At 56.5% G+C, this 18844-nt stretch overlaps 1 protein-coding gene across 3 annotated transcripts in view; it reads right to left on the bottom strand.

Annotated features, from left to right (window-relative positions):
- Positions 1–275: 275 nt before the first annotated feature.
- The window catches only part of ARHGAP35 (Rho GTPase activating protein 35), a 115032-nt gene continuing 96463 nt past the window's right edge, over positions 276–18844 (bottom strand). The window contains exons 4-8 of one of the 3 annotated variants that reach the window (XR_003591585.3): positions 13557–13634; positions 11924–12055; positions 5225–5330; positions 2488–4634; positions 276–649 (exon numbers count right to left, since the gene is read on the bottom strand). Coding sequence is in view for 1 of the 3 variants with exons in the window: in XM_004015332.6 (XP_004015381.1) it covers positions 4277–4634; positions 5225–5330; positions 11924–12055; positions 13557–13634 (674 nt within the window). In the remaining 2 variants the exon portion in view is untranslated. Of the gene's footprint in view, positions 4635–5224; positions 5331–11923; positions 12056–13556; positions 13635–18844 lie in introns of those variants that run through there. The other 2 variants (XM_004015332.6, XR_009596227.1) reach the window with 2 other exon arrangements.

Here is an 18844-nt window from a genome sequence, read left to right as displayed (position 1 = left end):
TAAGCAAACATTCCTAACGCCAACTAGAGGATGTCCTGGTTAAAGCCCCTAAAATACAAAGAAATAACTGTTATACTTTCTTTACATACAGTTCTCCACTTTTGCTGCGAAACAGAATTTTGGGCACACAGCCAGACTACTAACACATTTCAATACCATTAATGTTCCCCTCCCCACCCTCAGGAAACTCAAAATATTTGTTAATCCAACATATATAAAGATCATTTAACATGTGAAAATACAAGTACCAGAAAAATAAGCTGGCAGCAGCACTATTCCAAATTTTCAAACAAGTTTTATTCCCATACAATTCAGACTTTTTTTAAAAATGTACACAGGGAACATGATTCTTCTTAATGCAAACAATAATTTACGCCCTGTCTCGACTACACTGAGGTGTAACATCACTGCTGCTGGAGCTGGCCGAGGCGGGCTCTTGGGCAGGAGGCGCGGGCAGTCACCCCGGAGCCTCGAGGAGTCTGCAGTCAACAGCCGGTGGAAAGACGGTTCCGGGAGGAGCTGACAGGACATTGGTGCAGGCCCCTCCTGGCCCCAGGCCTTCTGCCATAGGATCACCAGATGTGACCTAGGTTTCCAGCACACACGACTCAGTCGTCCTTTCACCTAAGCATGAATGCGCGGCTTGAACCTGCCAAGCAACAGGAGGGCAAGACCTCTGTCCACCGTCTGCGGGAACTGGAGGCCCTGGGGGTGAGCGCCGCGGCTGTCCCCAGCGGCTAGCCCAAGTCCCTGGAGCCTCCTCCTCCTGGGAAGGCAGCCACTGGCCGAGCAGAACAGAGCCGCCACCTGAGACAGCCCCCAAGCAGTGTGGATCTCCTTGTAGGAGGGGACGGGGGAGGGTGAGAGTGGAGAGCAGCTCGGATCACAAGTGCTGCAGGGAACTGGCTGGGCCTCCCGGCCTGGGGGCAGGCAGCCCGCCAGGGCCGCCCCTCCCCAGGAAACTGAGGCACGGGGACGAGTGGAGGCGAGCTCTCCAGCCCCTTCTGGCCAGCGTGCTGCTCCGAGGTCACCCTCTGCCCACCCTGACCAAGATACAGCCGGCCAGAAGAACCGCACCTGCAGCACACGTTCAGCCTGGAGGAAAGCCGGGGAAAGCACTTTAGCATTCCTCCTCGAAAGGGCAAGTGCTGGGAAGAACTCGACCGAATGCAGGGACCAGTGCACTGTGATAACCACGTGCAACACAGCCAAGGACTGAGGCGAGCTCGCAAGCCACGGCCCTACCCGTGGACCACTTCCTTCCGTGAAGCCTCCCTCCAGAGCCAGCCTGACACTCAGCCAGGGCTGTCTACTTCTGGCCTTGGGGTCTGCACCTTCGGGGATCTGGACGGGGAAGAGCTTCCGGGCGCCCCACTATTTCATAAGCCCCGCGTCTCCACTGCAAGGCTTTCCCAGTTTGGCCAAGGCTAGTAACATCCTCGCCGCCCTCAACTCCTAGAGTTGTGGTGCCACTCGCATGAGAATGACCTGCGGAAGAACTTTCTAGAGCTTAGCACACTAGATACATGGGTGGGGTGGGCAGAGTTCCAGTTAAGGTCGGCCTGCCCCCGCACACACCCACTCTCCTTCATGGGTCCCCCTCTGAGTGTCCATTTGGTCCAAATACCAACACACTCTGCCCCCTAACTAGCACTGCTGATGGTGGGAATGCCAACTCGGAACGATCGAGAAATGTCCTCCAAGCCCAAGCCAGCCTGAGAAGCAGAAAATGAGAAGAATTAGCAAAGGAAATAGAGAGGAACCCCTGGAACTTCCTGTCCAACTGTGGCTCTCTAGGGAACGAGCCACTAGTCCCCACCTGCGGTTAAAGCCCTGGCAGGATTCCGGGTGCAGGCCCAGGGACCCCTGCAGCTGTCGGGCTGGCTAGCAGGGGGCGCTGTGGGACCAGCAGCGACCCTGTGGAGCCGCGGAAGCCTGGTCTCCGCTACTCCCACAAGGGTTAAGGGTGCAAAGCACAGGTTCCCACCCTTACTGTGCCCTTTCTTCTTCCAGAAAAGTCACCTACCACTTAGAGAACTGCGGTCTCAGGGAGGGGGTGGCGTGGGAAGGCAGGACAGTTGGGGGCTTGTGAAGTTCCTGGTGCAGAGCCCAGGTTGCAGGTGGCAGTGTGGTCCAGGGTGCCAACAGAGGTGGGAGGAGAGCAAGCTTCTGCTTTAGCTGACACGTGGGACAGTGTTCCCAGGCCACTCTCCAGGCTTCCTTTCCACCCCCACCCAATACCTTGACGGGCTGCCTGGGAATAAGCGAGCATGACCTAGAAAAGGGCTGATTAGTCAATGGAGTCACGTGCACACCTGCCTGGGACTCAGCACTGGGGCAGCTGCAGGGCTTGAGAAGCAGGAGTCTGCCGACCTCAAGTCAAAACTAAGCACTGTTCCCCTCCAGCCAAGCCCCAGCTGAGAAAGCATCAGACACACACCTGCCAGGAGGGAAGATCTGGCATCTGACAGTAAGACGCTCATGTACCTTAGGTTTTCTGACTTGTGTCCTTAAGGAGGCGGTGAAGCGTGCAGGGGACATGTAGTTTTTCCAAGCACCTTATTTTGCTGTACAAGAACTAGAGACAGTGCGACATCCAGCTTATCCAGAGGAAGAGTCGGTGAGCACAGGGCCTGGCCCGCCCTCCAACAGCCAGTGGGAAGCGTCTGGGGCCGGGGTGGCCGAGACTGTTCTGAGGCGTCTCTCACTTTGTCAGGCGGCCTCGAACATACCACAGGTGCTGCTTCTTAAAGTGCAAAGAGACCCCCGGAGGACTGTGTGGCAGGTGGGCCTCCACCCCACGCCCCCACGCCCAGGGTACCTTAGTGGCTTCTCCACTGCGGAGGCATGGCCCAGCCACGGGATGGGGGCAGCCGTATCTGTAGCAGCCTTAGCAGGGTCGCTGTTTGGGGGTGGGGTGGGGCAAAGGGGGGCACGATGAGGAAGCTTCTCCCAGAGGCCAGTGGAAAGGCCAGGAAGGGCGGGGAAGCCCATGGAGAATGCTGACAGGCAGGCACGCCGCCCCGTCCTGACTGACCGCCTCTGTACCGGCAGCTCCTCTGGGCACTGATGGCTGGGGAGCAGGAAGGCCGGCCCTGCACGCACCGGCAACCGTCATACCCTCGGAGTCCCCTGACACAGCCCACTTCCCATGGACAGCCCTGCTGGCCCAGGAGGAAAATGATTCTACTTCAACACCAAACACACGGAACCAATCCCCACGTGCCTGCGGGCACCTCCCGCCGCCCCACTCCCTCCCTGCGCATGAGGGGCAGTGTCCCCGCAGCACCACAGCACTCCAAGGCAGACAGGTGCTGGGCGGGCCCCCAGCTCTGCCAAGGGGCTCGAGCCATACACCTGGGGCGGGGGAGGGGGATCTAGTGACAGGACCTAAGTGGGACCCCAACAGGCTCTCAGGCTGCCACCCCTGGGCACCCCGGTCTTGCTGTCACAAAGACGGGTTGCCCTCCACTTGCGTGCCTCTTGGCAGAGGTGGGGAGAGAGCTTCATCTTGAGGTCTGTAGTTTTCTTCCTGTAGTTTTTCTTCCTTTTTAAGAATTATTGGGGGAGGGATGTCTCCATTTTTCTTCCAGTGTTCCTTTGTTTTAAAGAGAATGGATCCCCAAAGCCTGTGAAGTGGGGCAGGGTGCATGGGGGTGGATGCACCCACGCTCCCTGGTCCAGGAGGAGCTGGCCTCCTCTGTCCTGACCTGCTGGGCCAACGCCCTCAGATGGGACTGTACCTTAGGGTGGCAGAGCTGGCCTACATGTTCCCAAGGAGGCTGCCGGGCAGGCTGCACCCGCCAAGGGTGGGGAGTGCCGGGCGCAGCAGAGGGACGTGTCCTCGTGAGGGGCTGCTGGCCCTGCCCTGGGGCAGTCGGACCTCAGGATCTCCTCCTCCCGGCCGACGCCAGGCTCTGCCCAGCGGGCGGCGGCCCTGAGGCTGGTGTGCACAGATGGCGGGGAGGGGTCCAGGGAGCAGTGAGGGTGTGGAGGGCCCCTGCCTGCCTCGTTCAGTCCGCAAAAGGGTCCATGCCACAGAGCAGGGCTCCTGCCATGGCCTGCGGCCAACCCCAGGTCTGTAGTGCTGGGCTCAGGGCAGCGGCCGGCCCAGCCTGCGCCTTCTGTTGGCAGCTGCTAGTGCTGCGGGCTGGAGAAGGCGAGAGGAGAGGGGACCCTCCCCGCCCCACCCCAGCAGGCCTGGTTCTGTTCAAGGCCCAGTGCCACCCTGTCAAGAGAGAAGACCTTGTCTCCTTCAGCCCGAGGCCTCGGGGGCTCACAGCGTGTGTTCGGCTTGAAGTTGGGAGGGGAGCAGCGGCTGCATTGGGGACTGGGGGGTGGGCGGAGGCGACTGGGGCGGCGACGGCTGACTTGTGACGGGCGTGGAGGTGAGGAAGGGCACGGTGGAGGCCAGGGCAGAGGGGGAGCTGGGCGTGGCACCAGGGGGCTCGCTGATGGGCCGGTTGTGGAAGAAGAAGGGGCACTGCTGGATGAAGAGCTCGATGATTGTCTGGTAGGTGCGCGTGGCCGTGAGGGCGTCCATGGTGCTGAAGTCTGGCCTCATCAGGGTGGGCCAGAAGCAGATGGACAGGTTCTCGCTGGTCATGAGGTTCACCTTGTTGTTGTGGCTGACTCTGCGGGCGACACCAGGCTTGAGGTCAGAGCTCCAGCCCCCTGTGCTCACAGTCACGGTCCCCCCGGCTGCTCTCCTGCCCCCACCGCCGCCCTGCAAGCTGAGAACCGAAGAGGCCCGAGCCCCCTGGGCCTGTCCTCTGAGGCCCCCGAAGTGGGGGGCACTGCTCTGGCTGTGCAGAAAGGCAGCGTGTGTGTCCCACAGCAGCGCTCACGGAACACCACTCTGTCGGGAGAGGAACAGGTCTGGCTGGAAAGCAACCCTACTGCGTGGGAGTAACGGCGGGCAGGGCTGCAGCTCCCTGCACGGGTTTCCCTGGCTCCCGTTCGCTCTTTCCCACAGGACGCCTGTCTGGGTGCAGCACGTGGTCACAGGCGTCAGGGAGCATGGGTCCTGGAGAGCGAGCTTCTTCGGTGGGGCTGGGGGCCGAGCAGGCCTCTCTCAGACGGAAGCAGGACAGAGCCTGAGGACGAGGAGCCGGCACCCGACGAGCTGAGGACAGAGCCCCGCTCAGCTTCCTCCCGCAGCCCACTGGCCCTAACTGGAGGGTTTCCAAGGAGGGGAAGACAAACAGCAAGCCCTGCAACATACCTGTTCAGGTGAGAGATGACGTATTTGAAGACTTCATGGTTCTCTTTTGGAAACTTCTTGAGTACCTCCTTAAGGGCGTGTAACTTCTGCTCCCGGTCATTGATTTCTGAGGAAAGAGAAAACCAAGATCAAGGCTGGTGGGCCTGGGGCTCAGATTAGCTACTGGTCCTGGGCAGTGGGGGGAAGGGCCGTGCTGCCTGCTCTGAAGGCAGCCCAACCCTATCCTCGCCCCACAAGCCGTGCCCCGGGCAGGCACACCTGGCAGTGGTGTGGGGCCAGGGCCAGGTCCACCTCCGTGCCCCAGGCCCCTGCTCCTGAAGAGGGGCACTGTACACCCAGAGCTTCCTGGCCCCCACCATCCAGAGACTGTTCCATGAAGGGTACCATTCTTTGCTCATCTGGTTGCCCCTGGAGACGGGCATCCCGATGCATAGCGCCTGCTGCCTCCTGAGCAGACGGGTGGGCGCCACCGCCTACCCGCGCCAACAGTCTCGGGAGGGGGGGATCACGAGACCAAGGCTCTGTCCTTTCCCTAGAGTCAGGGACCCTCCGCGCATCTGCCCTTTGGAAGAGCTGGTGGAAACGGTAGGGAATTCTTACAGAGTTCATCAAAAGGACTACGTGTCCCCTAGTGTCCTGAGACAGGGAAAAGCTAGCCCAAATGAAACGCTTCATTCAAGCCAGGCCTGCTTCGGCCAAGTCCTCACAATCGTAGGAGGCTTGGATCACCTCACTTCCAGGATAAGGAATCTGAGGCTCAGGGAGGTGGCAGCAATCAGGCTTTTGGTCTGGGAATCAGACCCTGCCCAAATGGCTGCGAGTCTGGGTGGGGACCACTGTGCTTCCTGGGGTCCTGGCAGCCCCTTCTTGAGTGGACCTGGCCTGCCCTGGAGGTGAGAGTTGGCCTGGGCTAGCAAGACGAGAATGGTCTGGGGCCGACCGGGTTGAGATCTGAGTACGGCCACTTGTCGGAGCTGAGGCTTATCTCTAGGACCCCAGGGCTTGTGAAGATCACAGGAGGACCGCGTGAAGAGATGGTGCAGGTGGGTGGGGGGACAAGGCGTTCATTAACAAATACAGTGGCGCCTAACTGCTTTAGGGCACAGGCTCCTGTGGGTGGATGAACACTCCGGATCCTCTTCCACAGATAAACCGTGTACAGGTCTGCCTACATCCCTGGAGCTTCCCAGACTCTCCAAACCCATGTGTTCTTCAGGAAGCCTGTGGCCTCCTAGTTAAGGACTCCAGTGGAAAGTGACATGCCCCAGAGGGTCACTGTTTAGGCAAGTGGGTATGAGGAGCCTCAAACTAGACTGAGAAGGACAGATGGAACATCAATGGTGGCGGGAGCAGTGGGAGGAAGGGTCATGCGGTCTGGGTCCTGTCTGTGACACCAGCCAGCTGTGAGGCTTCGGGGACATGACTCTGAGTGGCCGTCTCGTCTCTAAGAGGCTCAGGACAGCGCCGCCTTCACTTGGCGACACCACACCCTGAAATGCAGCACTCACAGCCAGACGCACACTCAGCACCTGGGAGCAAGGCTGAGACTCAGGGACCAGGGGGAGAGGAGGCTGCAAAGACGGCCAGGACAGCCACCGGCAGCAGGAAACCGGCAAACGTTCAGACTTGAGAGTGCGGCTTGATGAAACAGTGCTTTGGTGACCTAGACCCACAGGAACTATGTGCTGCCATCATCAGCGTCATTTCTCTGAACCCAAGATTTGTTTTAAGGGCTCAACGTCAGGGGCACACTTTTTTTTTGTTTGGCCTTGAGTTTCAAAACCCTTCACTGTTAAGTTTCAATAAAAAGGAAAGAAGTAAACTGCTCAGGGTAGGAGCGGGGCTGGGAGGATGAAGAACTGTCCCGGAGAACACGAGAAGCACGCGTGCGTGGCGCAGAGTCTCACTTCATGAACCGACTGTGCCCTCTTCCAGATGCGAGCTTGGCACGGGCCTCTCCTAGGTGCCTGCACGACAAACACACAGCTGTGTTTGTTTTAATCAAGCATTTGAGCAGCAGCACCTTCATGTAAGAGCCCGGCCTCACCCGTCCTTCCGGCTGGAAGCAGGAAATGGGGCTGATAATGTCACTGCCTGCCCAGGATGTTCCCTCTCCTTCCTAACCACTGGGCAACAGGACAGCCGCCCCTTCTCTCTCTTCCTCACAGGGGTGGGGGAAGTGGAGATTACAACACCTGCTCGGATGGAAATTCGAGGACCACCCTCAGGCATGCCAGCCTCCCTCCACCTCCTGGCACAGTGCCTCAGCAGGACCCGGATGGCCATGCACCCTGGGAGCGTGGAGGGAGACAGACCGTCTTGCTCTCCCTGCTGGCTGCGCGGGGCAGGTGCTCTGAGAGCTGGGGAGCACCGAGACCCTGGCAGGAGACAGGGAGGACGGCAAGGGGAGCAATGAGGGGCTTCCCAGTGCAGGGCCAGGCCCTGTGTCTGCCCTGCGGAACATGGCCCCCTCAAGGACGGCCTTCTGACCTGTCCTGACTTGCTTCCCGCGTGCAAGCAAAGCCCAGCAGTGCCGGGGACCCACCGTGGGCTCCACCTGGCAGTCTTTTCACGGCAGCCCCAACACCAGCAGCACGTCGCCCGAGGGCCAGAATGTCAGCGGGGCAACGTTTCACGGGTGCCCTCTGGGCAGCCCCAGCCGAGCAGAGGTGGCGCCGGTGTGCCCCCCCTGAGAAAGCCCACTCAGGAGGTGGCAGCCAGGCCACGGGGCTAGTGATGGGGAGGGGGGCACCCAGTTCCGTCTCCAAGTTCAGCATCCCTGCTCTGATCAGCTGCCTGCCCCTAGGCTCGGAGCCCTCACCAACCTCAACAATCCTCTTCCAGAGGGGTGAGGGGCTCTGCAGGGCTTCCGCCTCCTCAGCTAACACATCGTAGTTCTGAAATTAGGTGTCTATCAACTGAGACGGCATCAGGAGAGGCGTTCTGCGGTCAGCTGAATCAAGACAAAGTCTGGACAGAGACCAGGCAATGTGGAACCCAGGCCCCAATAACTCAGGAGGAAGAGGAGGGCAGAGCCAGGGGCCGCACCCTTCGAGGTATACAGATAAACCTAGGCTCCAATGAATAAGAATAGTAGGTCCAAGGTCGCACGAACTGGCGTCGGGGGCCCAATCCCAGACACTGTTGGCGCCCTGGCCGTGTCACCCCACTGCCACCTCTGGCTGCCAGCCAGGCTCCCAGCTGGAATCTCAGCTCAGTCCTCAAGGGAAACCCCCGATGGACTCTGGCCACCCAGCACATCCACACCATCAAGAAGGCAAACCACCGGCTTGAGCCCCACCCCATGACACACGCGGGCACCCCCGGCACCAAACCACTCTGAGGCCGAACCCTCACTCTGCTGGGCCCAGAATGGAAGCGTCAGGGTGCCCTTCTCTGGAGGTGTGACCCTGCCTGTCCAGTAACCTGTCCAACGGTCTCTGACCCATCAGACGAGGCAGGGCCTGCACACGTGTCTGCCTGCTGCCGCCTGCCCCTGCCCCACACGGGGCCTGGCGTACACTAGGGGTGAGAGCGCCCCAGGCTCGCAAGCTGCTGTCTGGACAGGCGAGCAGAAACAGGGCCCTGGCATCAGCACGATCCCAAGGCAGCACCTGAGCACTGGCCGGCGAGCAGCCAGGCTGACCCGTCCAGCGGCCACGCAAGGCAGGCGTTTATGCACCTCCAGCCCTCAGGTGGAAACAGTGAGATGACATGCCAGCATCCGGAGCCCTCTGGGGTCATATATCTTGACCCTCCCCCCTTTTTTTCTTGGTGGACTCTTAGTTCCCTGAACAGGGATCACACCTGGGCCCCTGGCAGAGAAGGCATGGAGTCCTAACCACTGGCTGCTAGAGAGCCCTTGTCCCTTGGACAGTCGCTGAAGAATACTGGTCTCCATAGACTATAATGTACACACAGAACTCATAAGCAGTTATGCTGGATAATGAGGCCCGGAGGCCAAGAACCCTTAAGCTCAGAGCCTCTTGGCCTGAGACAGAGTCAGCACGAGGGTCTCTGCCAGCACAGAAGACACAGAGGACACGGGGCGTGGGGACTGGTTGGACCAGAGGGATTCCAGACACGGGACAGGGGTGTCGGAGTGGTCGTGAGACGAAAAGGAGAGACTGTGGGGCAGGAATAAATGATACTGTTTCTTGAAGGCTGGGCTGAACTGTGAAGGCGAGATAGACGGAGGATTCAAGGCTCCTCTAGCTGCCTCCTGAACGCTCGGTCCTCTCTGAAGCCACGCTCAGCGGCCATCTCTTCTACTATGACCCAGCTCCTTCCTCCTTCCTCTCTGCGCTTTCTGCCCTTCCAACTTGGCTCGCTTCTCGCCGTCGGGCAGAGAGCTTAAATGAGCACTGGGGAGGCAGGAAAAACGTCTTGGCACAGAAGGTCACACCCGGCTTGCCACTCCCTGGCAGCGCGGGCTGTGGCTGCCAGTCACTTCTCAATCTCCCACATGGCATCCTGTATGTGGCAGGAAGATAGCTGGTGAATAATTACAAAAGTCTTGCATTTGTAGCCACAATTTCAGCGATATTCACACTGCTATGAAATTGTGGAGTGCACAAAGCAATTTGATGGTGACCTTGATATTTGCTGTGATAGGATCTGAAACCATCTCCAGCCCTGAATGCACCCGGACACGACAGCGCTCAGGTAGGAAGTGGAAAGAGCTGGTCAAGTTGATGTTGCCATGGAAACCCAGCCAGGCTGAGCTGAGCTACTCTGGGGGCTGAGAATCTTTGTTCCCTCATGTCCCTCACCACCAACTCTAGCACTGCCCGGTTGGTGTTACGCTCTTATACACACAGCCCCACTGCTCACTCAGCTCGGGCTGTGAGGTGCCATGTCAGTGAGAGACGCTCCTCTCTGCCAGGTTCAAGATAACCGAGCTCCAGCTGACGAGCGGGGCACAGGAAGCACACAATGGGAAGAGGAAGCGGAAAATCTCCACCCTCTTCCAGGCTGCAGGAGCGGCAAGCAGCTCCCTTCCGCAGAGTGGATGCCGGCGGAAGCTGCTGGAGGAAGGCAGCTGACTCCCCATCAGTGACACCTTCCTCTCCTGCCCCCTGCGACCCTCTAAAAACAAAAAGATGCCATGTCAGCAATTCCCGCACAAACAATGGAATTCTTTCTGCGGGGTGCTAGGATGTCACGAGCCTCTAGATGGCGCCAAGTCAAGACAAACGCTGCTGGCAACCTCCAGGCTCCCGGCAAGCTGGGTGCTGGCCCACACCTCTTCCTACCTGCGGCCCAAGGAGGCTTGGCTGAGGGGCAAAGAAAGCTGGCTCTGGACATAGGCCTCCCATGCGTCTCACATCTGAGCCAGCCTGGAGCCTGCTAGAGAAGTGAGTGCTGGGAGGACCTCCATCTCTGGAAGGCAGGACCAAGGCAGAAGCTGGCACTTGTCCCCACGCCCTAACTCATCTGGGAGATCCAGCCCCTGTCCTGAGCAGGCAGATCGGTGAGCAGGCCAGGAGACACCATGACTGTTCTGCCAGGGCGTCTGCCCCATCCCTGTGGGCCTGGGTAAGATGATGGCTGTGAAGCATTTCAAGCAGCTAAGAATGGTGTGCATAAACTACGAAGGGACTGTGGAAACAAACATCATGGGAAAGGCAGATCAGAGCACAGCGACTCTGGGGCCCTCAGCCCTGACAGCAGTCAGATTCTGACGGGGACCCCTCCCACAGCTCAGGGCTGGGCTTCCATCAGCACCTGTATTTCCCAAAGCCGCCAAGAGTCTACAACCCATGACTTGAAGTCCTGCAAATCTGTGGCCTCCCCTCAGTTTTTGTCCACACCATCAGCTTTGTGAGTAGACCGTGTGTGCTTAGAGCTCCGTCTTTGGAGTTGGACAGTGGCAGGGTAAGACTAGGGTCCTGGGGTCTGAGGGACACAGCTCCCTCTTGCGGCTGCACAGCAGCAGCTGCCTCTGGCTAAAAAAGTCTGGACTGTCAGTCTGTGAAAAAACTCTGAGAGGTCAGGCCCCCTGCAGCACTACATGAAGTCCAGGGACGGATGCCCAACGGCAGGGTTCCCACCGTGGGAGAGGCCCCAGGGAGAGGCAGGCCAGGACAGAAGGGAGTCCTTGGAGCGGGCAGGACCACGAAAGCCGAGGCGCTCCTCTGCAGCTGCCCCCGCCCCTCCAGAGGCTCTCTGGCCCAGACCACGCGTGCACTTCCTTTCAGGAGAGCTGGGAGGAGACAGAGTCAGGAGGGAGAGGCCAGCACAGCCTTCCACCGAACAGGTCCGTGACTCAGCCGCGCCTCCAGGCCTCTCCGAGTATCTTTTCATAAATGCAAGCAGGGATGGCAACCTAGAACACTCAGGGCCAGGAAGGTTCCACTGTGAACAAGCAAAGGAGCGAGGCTCTGCCCCAAGTCTGGCATAAAAACCAGGCTCTCAACCACGGAGCTTTGGGGCAGCCTGCAATTTTCCTGACAGAACGAAGCCCCTCTGGTCGACAAGGCCGGGGTCTAATCTGTGAGCCCCTCTGGTGTCATCTTGCTAGTTCTCTTTCCTGTGTCCTTCAGTCTCAGCTCCAAGAGCCAGAGCGTCAGCTCTGAGGGCAGGACCTGTTCTCGTGTTGCTGCACCAGCCCCCACCCCCGGCCCCGCCATTTGCCCAGCAGAGTCAGCCTGGGGCGCCACCAGGGGCCCACGAGCCAGGCGGGCTGCCAGTACTCACTGTGGGCCTCCACCAGGTCGATCTGCATATTGTATGGGACCAGGGGGTCTGGCAGTTCTGAGAAAAAGCTCTTCATGGCCCCCGCCACGGTGTTCACCGTGAAGTCCTTCTCTGCCAAATCCAGGTTGTGATCTGAAAGGAAGTTGGGAGAGTGAGGCCAGGCCAAGCGAGGCTGTGCCAAAGCAAGGAACACTTGGCGCTGCGAACAAGCAAGAGAAACTTGCAGAACCAGGGGTGCTGCTGGGGGCTGGCCTGGAGCCTGGGCAGGGACTCAGGGTCATCACAGACTGGACAGAAGGTGGCACCCCTGGGTGCTAAAAAAAAAAAAAAAAGTTCTGAGACTCACAGACACGCTGACATGCATCCTGCCCAGATCAGCCTCTGAGCAGAGGAGCTGCGCCTCCATTCTGCGGCCGAAGCCCCCTCGTCTGCCCTGGACATGCTGCTGCCTTTCCTCACACCCCCACTCGGAGAGACAGGAGGAGGCTTCCCCCTAAGGCTGTGTCACTTTTCCTGGAAGGTTACAGAAATGGCGCCAGCAACTCTGACTGCTGTCTCCACCCTGCTCCTTGTGGTGGTCAGGCAACCAGACTCACTTTCCTCTTGCTGGTCCCATCTAGCTTATGATACCACCAACTTCTGCCTCTAATTTTTCTTTCCATACTTTACTGCATTTCTGATTTATAACAGATCATCTACTGATAGATCTCAACTGTTTCCGCTTGGGAGTATACCCTGGGTTGCAGATCCTGGCATATACATAAGTGTCTAACCTACCGTGGCTCTGCCCGCATCCTGACCTTGTGCTTCCGATCCTTCAAGACTCACAAGTTTCCCTTCATGCTGCCAGCTAGTGGAGACTGTGGAGCTGGGTGCTGGGGGTTAGGGGCAGTGTCTGCTCCCACCACGCACTGGGTAGTGGCTTGGGCCTGCAGGCTTGCACAGGCCGCCTGGTTGGCTCTCCCGAGGCCCAGTCACATGCTAAGCCGGACCCCACTTTGACCTTCTGCTCACCTTCCTTTCTGGCCAGTGGCATCTGTCAAGTTTTACTCTTTGGCTCCTTTGCGTCTGACACTGGTGGTGTGACCTCTCACCCCAGTGCGTTCAGCCCTAACTGAACTGGCTTAGGGTGGAACGGATGTGGCCATGTGGCCCTCGGCCTCTCAGATCTGACCTAGCTTAGGAGGCAGAGCGTTAAGCTTGCGGAGCCCCGGGCCCCAGGCCCAGCACATCATAAGATGCTCCCCCGTGCTTTGTTTCTCTCCTGCAGGACTCTGTGAGGAGGGCAGTTATGGTGGAGAGGCGCTGCCAACACAGGACTGTCATCTCAACCCAACCTTGAGTCATGTGCCCGCCATGACCTCTGCATGGCCCAGCCTGAGGGAAGTGAGGCCTGGGTCTCAGCGAATGAGGCCCGTGCTAGGGGCTGCAATGGTGCCTCTGGATGGTGGAGAGGGGAGCAGCCTGGCTGAAGCAGGTTTGCGGGGCAGATGCTTCTGTTTACTGACAGGAGCCAAACACTCTCTCCTCCTCAGCCACCCATCCAGCACCCTTGGCTCTGGGGCTGTGTGGCAGGAGCACCCCAGGGGGCTCCACCGGCAGTGGTGTCTGCCTTGAGTGGCTGTGGCCTTACCTTGGTCAAACTGTCTCTGCAGACTCTCCATCTCTGACTTGTTCCCGCTGACCCGGTAGATGCCTTCAGTGCTCAGCCCTGGGGAGAGACAGGTGTGAGCCTTAGGAGCAGGAAGTGGAGAGCAGAGCAGGAGGGAGACAGGTTTGAGGGGAGAAGCAGGGGGTCCACAAGGCCCCCTGGGGCGAGGGCACTCGTCTTGCCTCGGTGCCTCAGCCCACTCCTGCCCATTTCCTTTCTCACTTCGAAGTTTACAAATATTTGTTTTTTGTAAAAACTAAAATAATATAGAAACACATCAGACAAAGGTAACATCTGTCCACATTTTGATATATACCTTGTAATTTTAATTTTAATAAAAGAGAGAATACTATGTTTTAACCCACCCTTTTCACTTACAAACTATATTGTGAACCTAACCATTAAATATTCTTGTATAACATAATTTTAAAGATAACACAGTATACAACAACTTAAAAATCATCTACTGTTAATCCTTTAGGTTTTTCCTGAAGTCCAGTGTGTATTTCTTACTTTGTGAATTTTCTATTCATGTTTTTGATCATTTTCAAATGGAGTGGTTCTCCTCATTTTGCACTTAATATTAAGGAACTATGTTAATGTTATATAGCTTTACATTTCCCTTTCATTATCTGTCTTCTAACTTTGTGTACTGAATTTTCTTTGACGTACATAATTCAAAAATGTTAGGTTTTCAAGACCAATCTGCTTCTTTATGTCTTCATTTCTTTTTATGGTTAGAGTGGGTTTTCCTTTTCCTTCTGGAACTTACTTGGTGTACAGTGTTAGGTAAGAGAAAAAAAAAAAGACCAGTAAAATTCAACTACGTAACAATGTGGGAAGCGATAAAGTTCCAAGGGAGACTGGCCTCGCTCCACCCCTCTGCAGGAAGCGCTGTGCCCCTTGCAGTGGACGCCAGGCGCTGCTGGTCAGCTTGGCTCTCCCTCTCTCCAGGAAGGAAAGTCCACTCTGCACCCCCGAGACCGTGGTCTAAAGGACAACGGTCAAACCAGCCTGGGGTCCTGGCTGGAGCTCATGGTTTCGAGCGACCCTGACGAGCTGGCGGGGCACTGTGGAAGCGCCCTAGAGCCAGGGCTGCACGCCAGCAGGCAGCGCAGAGCGGACCCGGCCTCGCAGTCATCGCCGTAACTGACGCCGCCGGAGAGGCACCCGCTGGGCGAGACGAAAGCAGTCAGTCAGTTTCTGGGGCCCTAGACTGGCGGCAGGTGAACTCTGAAGATCATCGAAACAAAAGCCATCATTCCTTGGCCTAAAAGCTGTTAACTGCACATGGGCCCTTTCACCCCAAAGACAAGGGCATTAACGGACCGGCCTCAAGGACACCCTACCGTGCAACGACTTGCCACCAAGAAGCCCCATCACTGCACGCCTCCCTCTGGGAGGCGACATTTCCGCGTGGTCGCCATGCTGTGCACCGGCTACATGCTCCCCGCAGCCACCACTCATTTAATGATGGCGCCATCGAATCCTCAGCCCTTTATCGTGGGAGCCACTGGATGAAGAGAGAACACAGATGAGGGAAGCGGGGTTCGGAAAGGGGAAGTCCTTGGCCTAAACTGCACAGCTGCAAAGAGGCTGCAGCATGGTCTCAGTCCAGGGCCCCCACACTATTCAGAAGGGGCTTGCCGTTTAACCCCCGTCAGGCTGGCGTCCAGACCACAGCCGCCTCTGCCCCCACCCCCGGAGAAACACCACATCTCTGTGAAGTCCACAGGCCCTCAGTATTCTGGGCAGCTTTTGAGATGGCCCATGCCCTCCAGAAGTCAGAGGTCAGCATGGCCCCTGCTCACCATCCACAGTTAGTAATTCTACAGTAATTCTCTTTCCTTGGTGACTTTTCTACACTATTCTCAGATACTTACACTCTCTACCTATTGCACATCTCAGGTAACACACATCACACGCTTCAACATGAAATCACCCACATTCTGACAAGCCCTGGGCATGCGTCAACAGATCCGAATCTCGCCCTCTAGGTTGGCAAGAATCACTATACTTTTCCCTTTATCTGAATATCAGCCCCTCTCGAACACAAAGAAAACAACAGTACAAACACAGGAGCCTCAGAAGTCCTCATGGACATGTCCACAGTGCCTGCGCCCCAGCGTGGACAGTGCCTGCGCCCCAGCGTGGAGAGGGGCTCTCTGAACGGCAGCGACAAGATCCTGACAGCCTCAGTGCACTTACAATCTCTGGCAGCCTCCACACAGGAATCCTCGGCACTGTCTCCTAATGGCCACCTGCCCGGTATCACAGGGCTGAAAACACACATCAAATGAGCTATCTGGAGACCATCCGAAAGCGCAAGGCCAGCCCCTCAGCACCAGCTCATCACCACCTCAGTATCTCCTGTAATCTGGATGCACGCTTCTGTTACGAAACCCCACTTTAAAACAGCAATTCTGCCACCGACCTATACAACACGGCATAATTGAGGAAAGGTATCATTTGCTTGGCCAGAACAGTTGTTCACAGCTATTCATTAGACATCAATAAAATAAAAACAGAAACCTTAGGGCAGGCGGCCAACTGCCAGTGAAACAGAGGGCAAGCGACACGGGTGAGAACCTGGAGGCTGGGCACAGTGAGGCAGCTCGCCGAGGACCCCAAGGCCAGAGCAGGAGAAGGGCTAGGGCCTGGAGCAGACCCCCACACGGAGATGCTGGGTCCCGAGCAGCGTACACCCAGAAACGCTCCAGGGCTGGCTCTGCCAGCAGAGAGCAGTGCCTCCTTGTCACAGGCCTGGTCCACGGCCAGAGGTACAACTGAGAAAGCTTCAGCCGTAAGCTCTGAGGCATCTCTATATACCAGGCATCTCCAAAGACCCAGTATCTCGGGAACAGGCCCTGCTTCTTTCTTCTTCTTTTTAAACTGAGCTCCACTGGTTTCTTTGGGAATCTTTTAATCTTGTGTGAATAAAACAAGAGGAAGTTCGGAACCGCCAAGGTTGCTGTCTTCAAAAATCTAACAATTTCTATGAAGAACAGTTTTGTTCTAATGACTCTAGAGAACAGAGCTACGACCAGAATGGGAACGACAGGAAGGCAACAGTCTCTCAGTGCACAGTCTTAGCTACAGCTGTCACTCATTATGAAGGGCCAGAGCTTCGGAACTCCCTCATCGGACAGCCATCTGTTTGGGATGCTACTTTTCTTTTTAGAAAGATTAATACCTGACCAACCATTTACTCAGTGCTTACTACATGTGAGGCACATGATGCTGAGTCCTTCCCATGCGCTTCTACATGGGTTCTCACCACATCCCCTTCAGAGAGATCACTACTAACCTCATTTTACAGATGGCAATGCAGAGGCTAAGAGGTAACGTAATACTTGCAAGGTCAGAGAGCCAGAGAATTACCGTCTGAAGCCCACCTGCTTCCGGAGCCTGAGTTCTTTTACCATGGAGTTTAAAATCACGCACTTTCAAACTGGAGCATGCAGCAGAATCAGGGCTTGCTATAATCTGGATTACAAGGCTGCTGCACCTCCAGGGGTTTCGGATTCTGTTGGTTGGGGGCAGGACCCAAGAATCTGCACTGCTGACATGTTCCCAGGTGATGCTGCTGCTGCTGGCCAGGGACTCGTGCTCAGAGGACCCCTGTTGCTCTAGAAGACGGGACAGGTCTCCAAGTTCCCCCGACTCTTAAAAAATTCTATGATTCAAGAATATTTGGTGGGGGGGAGAACAAGGAAAAATAAATACCAGAGACTAGGAATGAAGCATTTCCAAAAAGTATTAAAATTAGCGCCTTTTATTCGTAAGCAAGGTTTTTACACATTTAAACTATGGCCACGTGTGAGTTTTCAAAAGAATGTTAAAAAAGTAAAGAGAAAAACAGCAAAGAGGCCTTATTTTTCTCTTTCAGCATTTACTGAGCACCCAGTCTGGCAGGTGAGATCCTTCACAGAGCTGCAAGCTGTGGTCCTCCTCACCGACAAAAGGCTAGTTCTGCTCAGTAGCTCAGTCGTGTCCAGCTCTTTGTGACCCTGTGGACTGCTGCACGCCAGGCTTCCCTGTCCATCACCAACTCCTGGATCCTACACAAACTCATGTCCGAGTCAGTGATGCCACACAACCTTCTAGAGGACGCACCAGCGGCAGCCATGAGGCGTTCCCCACAGGCTAAGACCTGGCCTCTTTTACTCCTTACCGCCCCGTCCCGGTGGCTGAGGTGCCTGCGGCATGTGGCACGCTAGGAGCTCCAGCAGAGTGGACAAGGGACTCGCAAGAGCTTGGAGATGGCGGGGAGACTCCACCTTCTGCTCTGGTATGTGTCCCGTTTTCTGAAATGGGCAAACAACTCTTCATTCCAAGTACTTCTGCTCAGCACCGGCACTCTGGGCCTCCAGTCTTGCCACACTCCCCCCAGCCAGGCTTTCAGCCCTGCTCACACACCCCAGGACTCAGTTCCTCCTGAATTTCCTTTCTAGCAACAAATCAATACTTCCTCCAAGACAAACTCTAACTTGTTTATTTTTCACTTTCTATATTTAGAAATAAAACTCAGCACTTTAGTACTTAAAAAAAAAAAAATTAATCGGTGTTGCCAATGCTCTAAAATACCCCACAGCAGACAGGCTTTAACTACTAGAGGACAAGTCGACTTTTAAGGAAATGCGGCCAATAGACCATTCTCCTTTTCTTTCACGTGTCCAAGAGGTAAGCCTTGGGCAGGCTAAGTTTCAAGGCCAGAGGGCTGCTGAGAGCTCAGGGAGAGAAAGGAACCCCTCTCGAGCATCAAGTCCAAACTGTCTTGAAGAGGGCTGACCTCTCGAACCAGAGTAAGGAGCCCCCACTCTGGGTCAACTGCCAACAGCATCTCTACAGCCCATCTCCTTTTGAGGCCCCCACTGCAGCACCCCCTCCACGATGGAGGGTGAAAGGGCTGGGGTGAGGCTGAGCATCTAGGCTGGAAGCCACTTACTAGCGGTGAGACCCTGGGTGTCTATGCTTCCATTGCCTTCTCTGCACCGCACAGGTGAGTGTAATGAAGTCTTGGCACAGGGCTAAGGGAGGAGCTATGGTCCTAACGACCTAAGTGGAAAAGCAAGCTGGCAAGTGGAGGACACCTGAGTTGTGCCATCGGGGGGATCCTGGATGCCGACTCTTAACTTCTGCTCCCCTGAGTCTATGATGGATTAACTTCACCTTCGGAGACTACTGCAAGGAATAAATAAGATAACTTATGGAAAGCCCACTGTATAACGCCTGCCTTTTTTTTTTTTCTTTACCTTTTAACAAGCTGC

Source organism: Ovis aries, chromosome 14 (genome assembly GCF_016772045.2).
Source record: "Ovis aries strain OAR_USU_Benz2616 breed Rambouillet chromosome 14, ARS-UI_Ramb_v3.0, whole genome shotgun sequence".
Taxonomy (NCBI): domain Eukaryota; kingdom Metazoa; phylum Chordata; class Mammalia; order Artiodactyla; family Bovidae; genus Ovis; species Ovis aries.
This window is presented reverse-complemented; position numbering and strand designations above follow the sequence as displayed.